The 7,500-nt window shown below is 46.2% G+C and overlaps 1 protein-coding gene across 12 annotated transcripts in view; it reads left to right on the forward strand.

Annotated features, from left to right (window-relative positions):
• The window catches only part of ATP13A3 (ATPase 13A3), a 245,618-nt gene that overhangs the window by 201,443 nt on the left and 36,675 nt on the right, over window positions 1-7,500 (forward strand). For 7 of the 12 annotated variants that reach the window (XR_015049870.1, XR_015049869.1, XM_085848381.1 and 4 more), the window contains one exon: window positions 1,729-1,809. The exons of 3 other annotated variants lie outside the window; for them this stretch is intronic. Coding sequence is in view for 6 of the 9 variants with exons in the window: in XM_085848381.1 (XP_085704507.1) it covers window positions 1,729-1,809 (81 nt within the window). In the remaining 3 variants the exon portion in view is untranslated. Of the gene's footprint in view, window positions 1-1,728; window positions 1,810-5,943; window positions 5,966-7,500 lie in introns of all 12 variants that reach the window. 2 more of the 12 variants (XR_015049868.1, XM_085848386.1) reach the window with 1 other exon arrangement.

Raw genomic sequence — 7,500 nt, forward strand, 5'->3', positions numbered from 1 at the left:
GCCTTCATGACAGGGCCGCTCGCCACGTCACGGGCACAGGACCTCTTCCTGAAGACCAACTCTCCACAAAAACCAACCGAACCACCAGCCAAGACGAAGAGGAAGAAAAAGCGCTCCTTGCGCCCGCCCGTGTCCGTCTTTTATCGCCCGGGGCTCTGCCCTTCGCCCCGCCCCGTTCTCGGCTCCACCTTCCTTCGAGAGGGTTCCCGAAAAAGGCATTCCCTCACGCTTTCCCTCTACCCCGCTCCATCCGGGGGCCGAGGGAGTCAGTTTTTGGCTCTGAGCCAGAGAATTATTCCCCCAAAAAGAGGCCTCACCTTTACATGACCTCTGACCTTTGACCTGCATCGCCCTTCTTCCACTCCAAAGCGCGGGGAAGTCAGACGGGAAAAACAGACGGGAAAAGCCCATCCTTGTTGGTTTTTGTTTGTTCCTCCGCGGAGATCGTAACCGCACGGAGCCTGTTGAATGGCGAGTGGCGAAGATGTGGTAGCGTAGATGGTGGAGGTGGCGTGGTTGCAGTGTGGTTGGCGCTGTGATGGGGATAGCATGGTTGTTGAAATGTTGTGTGTTTGAAATAAAAGATAGAAAAAGAAAAAGGCCTAACTCAAAGGATCGCAGCCCGAATGGATCACATAAATTTCCCTCTAGACAACGGGTTTGGGCTAACTACACATGTACTTCGAGATATCTCACCTACGGGCCCTTTCTGGTGTAATGCGAATATATATACATATATATATATATATATATATATATATATATATATATACATATATATATATATATATATATATATATATATATATATATACATATATACACACACATATATGTCCATATATCTATATATATATATATATATATATATATATATATATATATATATATATATATATATATATATATATATATATATATATATATATATATATATATAGTCCTGGTTCTGGTATTTGTGTCATGAAAAAAGTTAATTTTGAGTGATTTTTCAACCCTTTCCCCCTATTGTTGAGCTTTTCCGCTTTTCAACACTGCAGGGGTAGTTTCGTTTCATCCTTGGTAGAGGTGCTCTTGATTTTAATAAGTGCAACGTTCTGCATGTGCATGGGTTAGACCATTTACTCATGAGGGGTTGTTCTGTGATCGTGCTATAAATTGTAGTATGGATTTCCGAAACGATATAGATATGTACTAACATGAGGATTTACACATTTTATTGCTGCATTTGTATACGTTAAATGTAGTTATTATTCTACTTTCTTTCTCTCCAAACCTCACCCCTCCCCACCACCCCCCTAATCTTGTGATAGTCCTGTATCGTTAAACATCAGGGAAAAACATGTTTTTAATCGATTAATTGCATGACGTTTTCTTTCCTTGAGATGGAACATCCCCTTTGTGCTACGTTTATCCCCACTCACAAGGTGATATGTTTTGTCAGCAAACTGATATTGCCATTTCCTTCAATGTTCCACACAACTCATTTGGTACACTTTTAGAAAACCCTTTACCATTTTGAAATGTGATGTAGGTTTTTGGTTTTTTTTTTAACTAATACAAACTTAATGTGATTCTTTTTGAACATTATGCCAAAGGAAATATAATTAGATGTATCACCCAAATCGACAATCATAAGTGACTTGTATTTTGACATTTGAACCTTTTACATCCCTGAATGACCCAAGGCACTCATTTAAGTTTGTGACACCGTTTTGATGTTTTCAGTTGGTGTGTGTCCCTTTAACATGGCGTCTTTGCATTCTCCTGATGGTGGTCATCAACTTCATCCTGTCCTACTCCACAGAGGTATGTTTCCCTCCCAAAATTGTAATTGTGTATAAATCACTTCTCACTCAATATATATCCAGGAAGAGTTGCTGAGTAATCAAGGGCATCATATTATTTGCTCAGAAGTTGTTTTTTTGTTGGTAATCTGAGATTTCATGCATTCCAATTACAGTTCAACCTCCATTTTGCAAAACTCAAGTTACCAAACGTTTGTTTTTTTTTACTTTGTTGTATGGGAGTTCTTTGTAAAGAGGTTTTTTAAAAAACTTATTCAGCATATATATATATATATATATATATATATATATATATATATATATATATATATATATATATATATATATTTTCTTTTATCCATGAGAAACTAAAACGCAACCAATTTTTTATTTATTTATTTTGATGGAAATCACCCCAAAGAAGGCATAAAGCTACTTCAGGTAAGCGGCTAAGAGAAGGTTAGATAAAGATGAGGATAAAACAAAACAAAAATTTTTTTTTTTTTTTTAAACAAGAAAACATCCAAGAACACAGGAAGTAGCAGAGATCGGGTGAAATGCGATGTAACCTCAAAGATCTAAGAGGTAGGAATTGAGATTCTTATTAAAGGTGGGTAGATCATAGGATAAAGGGAAGCACGTTACAGGTAGTGAATTCCAAAGCGAGACAGAACGAGGGATAAAACTACCTGCATAGCCTTTCGTTCTGCACTTTCATTCACGCTGTCCCCCCTCTCTGTCCCCTCACGCAGCCCCCCCTCTCTTGTCCCCTCACGCTGTCCCCCTCTCTGTCCCCTCATGCTGTACCCCCTGTCTGTCTCCTCACGCTGTCTCCTCACGCTGTCTCCTCACGCTGTCTCCTCACGCTGTCTCCTCACGCTGTCTCCTCACGCTGTCTCCTCACGCTGTCTCCTCACGCTGTCTCCTCACGCTGTCTCCTCACGCTGTCTCCTCACGCTGTCTCCTCACGCTGTCTCCTCACGCTGTCTCCTCACGCTGTTCCCCCCTCTCTGTTCCCCCTCTCTGTTCCCCCTCTCTGTTCCCCCCTCTCTGTTCCCCCCTCTCTGTTCCCCCTCTCTGTTCCCCCCTCTCTGTTCCCCCCTCTCTGTTCCCCCTCTCTGTTCCCCCCCTCTCTGTTCCCCCTCTCTGTTCCCCCTCTCTGTTCCCTCCTCTCTCTTCCCCCTCTCTGTTCCCCCTCTTTGTCGCTCCTCTCTGCCCCCCACTCTGTCCCCCCACTCACCCCCCTCTCTGTCCCCTCAGGCTACCCCCTCTCTTATCCCCTCATGCTGTCCCCCCCGTCTGTCCCCTCAGGCTGTCCCCCCTCTCTGTCCCCTCATGCTGCACCCCCTGTCTGTCTCCTCACGCTGTCTCCTCACGCTGTCTCCTCACGCTGTCTCCTCACGCTGTCTCCTCACGCTGTCTCCTCACGCTGTCTCCTCACGCTGTCTCCTCGCGCTGTCTCCTCGCGCTGTCTCCTCGCGCTGTCTCCTCGCGCTGTCTCCTCGCGCTGTCTCCTCGCGCTGTCTCCTCGCGCTGTCTCCTCGCGCTGTCTCCTCGCGCTGTCTCCTCGCGCTGTCTCCTCGCGCTGTCTCCTCGCGCTGTCTCCTCGCGCTGTCTCCTCGCGCTGTCTCCTCGCGCTGTCTCCTCGCGCTGTCTCCTCGCGCTGTCTCCTCGCGCTGTCTCCTCACGCTGTCTCCTCACGCTGTCTCCTCACGCTGTCTCCTCACGCTGTCTCCTCACGCTGTCTCCTCACGCTGTCTCCTCACGCTGTCTCCTCACGCTGTCTCCTCACGCTGTCTCCTCACGCTGTCTCCTCACGCTGTCTCCTCACGCTGTCTCCTCACGCTGTCTCCTCACGCTGTCTCCTCACGCTGTCTCCTCACGCTGTCTCCTCACGCTGTCTCCTCACGCTGTCTCCTCACGCTGTCTCCTCACGCTGTCTCCTCACGCTGTCTCCTCACGCTGTCTCCTCACGCTGTCTCCTCACGCTGTCTCCTCACGCTGTCTCCTCACGCTGTCTCCTCACGCTGTCTCCTCACGCTGTCTCCTCACGCTGTCTCCTCACGCTGTCTCCTCACGCTGTCTCCTCACGCTGTCTCCTCACGCTGTCTCCTCACGCTGTCTCCTCACGCTGTCTCCTCACGCTGTCTCCTCACGCTGTCTCCTCACGCTGTCTCCTCACGCTGTCTCCTCACGCTGTCTCCTCACGCTGTCTCCTCACGCTGTCTCCTCACGCTGTCCCCCCTCTCTGTCTCCCGTCTCTGTATCCCCCTCTCTGTTCTACCTCTCTGTCCCTCTATCTCTCCCCCACTCGCCCCGACTCTGCCCCCACTCTGCCCCTCCACTCTGTCCTTCCCCTTCCCCCCTCTCTGTCCCCCCTCTCTGTCCCCCTCTCTGTCCCCCCTCTCTGTCCCCCCTCTCTGTCCCCCCTCTCTGTCCCCCCTCTCTGTCCCCCCTCTCTGTCCCCCCTCTCTGTCCCCCCTCTCTGTCCCCCCTCTATGTCCCCCTCTATGTCCCCCTCTCTGTCCCACTCTCTGTCCCCCTCTCTGTCCCCCTCTCTGTCCCCCTCTCTGTCCCCCTCTCTGTCCCCCTCTCTGTCCCCCTCTCTGTCCCCCTCTCTGTCCACCCTCTCTGTCCCCCTCTCTGTCCACCCTCTCTGTCCCCCCTCTCTGTCCCCCCTCTCTGTCCCCCTCTCTGTCCCCCTCTCTGTCAACCTCTCTGTCCCCCTCTCTGCCCCCCTCTCTGTCCCCCCTCTCTGTCCCCCCTCTCTGTCTCCCATCTCTGTCACCCATCTCTGTCACCCATCTCTGTCACCCATCTCTGTCACCCATCTCTGTCACCCATCTCTGTCACCCATCTCTGTCACCCATCTCTGTCACCCATCTCTGTCACCCATCTCTGTCACCCATCTCTGTCACCCATCTCTGTCCCCCTTCTCTGCCCCCCTTCTCTGCCCCCCTTCTCTGCCCCCTTATATGCGCCCCTTATCTGCGCCCCTTATCTGCGCCCCTTATCTGCGCCCCTTCTCTGTGCCCCCCACTCTGTCCCCCACTCTGTCCCCCTCCCTGTCCCCCCTCTCTGTCCCCCCTCTCTGTCTCCTCTTTCTGTCACCCCCTCTCTGTCCACTTCTCTCTGTCCCTGCCTCTCTGTCCCCCCTTCTCTGTGACCCTTCTCTTCCCCCCTTCTCTGTCACCCTTCTCTTTCCCCCTTCTCTGTCACCCTTCTCTGTCACCCTTCTCTGTCACCCTTCTCTGTCACCCTTCTCTGTCCCCCCTTCTCTGTCCCCCTTCTCTGTCCCCCTTCTCTGTCCCCCCTCTCTGTCCCCCCTTCTGATTTTGAACTCTATTTTGAACTCAAATATTATGAGCCAGTATTTTTGGTAAAAAAAAGCCATTATTTGATTTGTAAATCGCTGCTCTCCTGAAACTTTTCGCTGAAAAGTACCCATTATTGCCTGGAGAACAAATGCTGAGAGCAGTGAAAATGCCACTTTCTTTAAACAGTCCTATTTCCCAGGTAGGGACTTCCAGTTGGTCAGGATGGAGACCCCGTGATCTCCCTTGGTAACTTTAGGTGTGCACCGCAGATCGCTAAACTTCGAGGCCCATAATTCTGAGCACTGTAACTCTAAGCTACATTTCAAAATCTTCAACACCCATCCATTGAAATACTGTCAAATCCATGTCACTGTTATCAAAGTTGTCTGCATTAATTAGAAATGGAAACATTGAGCCAAAACGTTGGAAATGTTGAAATCTGGCAGAAAATTCTGATGAGAGTTCTTGCATGTGCTTTCCAATTTCGGCAACACTGATGGTGTGATGTGTAGATAGCTCTTTAAGATGTTGCAAATTGCAGAAAGTCGAAGTGTCAATGTCCTAGCAGATCGAGCAACAAGAACATTCACTATCTTCACCACTGCAGTCATCACATTAACTTATTGGCACAAAGATTTTATTTCCCAGGCAAAAATGCTCCAGTTAGAGCTATTGTATATGAGAGTTGTACTCTAATATGCTACAGTTGTCTGCAGATAATTACAACAGGAAAGGAATGTTTTTGCTTTGATGATTAATAATGCAATTAAAATTTACCGTCGGGTGGCCAATTTGATCATCTATGATCTTTACAAATCCTGTCTGTTTTCCGACCACAGCAGGGAGACTGTGTTGTCACAGGTAATATATTTCTCATGTCGAATCCTCTTTCCTCAAAATGATTAACAAACGACTTCACCATATCTTCCACTGTTGTTGTGCCATGCATGGGTGTTCGGGAGCCAAGCTCTTCTCGAACTTTGTCTGAATCTCATTATCTCACAACTGCTAACTAAACCGTGGTACATCATTTACATCCACACTCTCATCAAGCATGACACAAAATACGACGGCATCTTTTTACACCGCCATCTGCTGTTAAGGTTTTTTGTTTTTTTTGTATACCTTGTTGAGGCTCGTGTGAGAGCTAACACACAACACACAGCAAGGGGGCATGAAATAAGAGGGGTGGGAGTGTGAAGGACAAAACAGTGGGGAACAGAGACATAAGGAGATCTGTGGAAGGGAGAGGGATGGGGTGAGGAACATGGCGAATACAAGATGGACATTACAGGGACTTTCAGGAAGGAAAGCTGGGACTTTGAAGGAGGTTAGCTTGGTTGGATTATCGGGGGCAGAAAAGATCGAGGATTTGGATGGGGAATGATAAGAGGTGGTGGTGAACAGCTGTTTTGAAGGCCTGAAGGGAAGAATGGGATTGAATAGAGTGAGGGAGTTTATTCCAAATGTGGGAAAATAGAGGAATGAAAGAGTGAAGGTGAGCAGATCTTACCGTTTTCTGCCATTTCGCTTATACGTCTCTCCACTGATCTGGCAGACACAAGTACGTCTTTAATTCTGGACATGATTTTGTCTTTATTGAGCAGACCATTGAATAAAACATCTGAACAACTGAGAAAAGCCTCCTTCATATATTCCTCATCTGTAAATGGCTTTTCATGTTTTGCAACACATTGTGGGGTTTCGTAACTTCCCTCTGGGGGTTCATTTTTGTTGACAGATGTTAGTAAAGACACTGCTTTGCTTTCCATCCCTTACAATGACCCGTTTGATTGACCAATAAGCAAAGAAACTGATCCGGCAGCTGAGGGGAGTGTGGGATTCTCATGTTTGTACTATTTGTGAATGTCTCTGCAGCTTTTTCAAATTCTGGAAAGGGTTTAAAACAGCCAAGTGCTTACCTTGTGCAGCTTTCTTTGGTTGGAAGAGCATGGGAGGAGTCCATTTATTGATATAATCCTAGCCACATGGGTTAATTGATTAGGTGAGAGCTAATTCCCTCCATTCACAGATGAGACTTCTGAGTGGGTCATTGTGTGTTATATATATATATATATATATATATATATATATATATATATATATATATATATATATATATATATATATATATATATATATACATATTACATGTATATATGTATGTATATGTATATATATATATATATATATATATATATATATATATATATATATATGCATATATATTACATGTATATATATATATATATATATATATATATATATATATATATATATATATACATACACACACACACACATGTATATATATATACACATGTAAATATATACAAAGATATACATACATATATATTATATATATATATATATGTATGTATATCTTTGTATATATT

This window comes from Eptatretus burgeri, chromosome 12, assembly GCF_056783735.1.
Source record: "Eptatretus burgeri isolate ZD-2024b chromosome 12, Ebu_testis_v1, whole genome shotgun sequence".
Classification (NCBI taxonomy): Eukaryota; Metazoa; Chordata; class Myxini; order Myxiniformes; family Myxinidae; genus Eptatretus; species Eptatretus burgeri.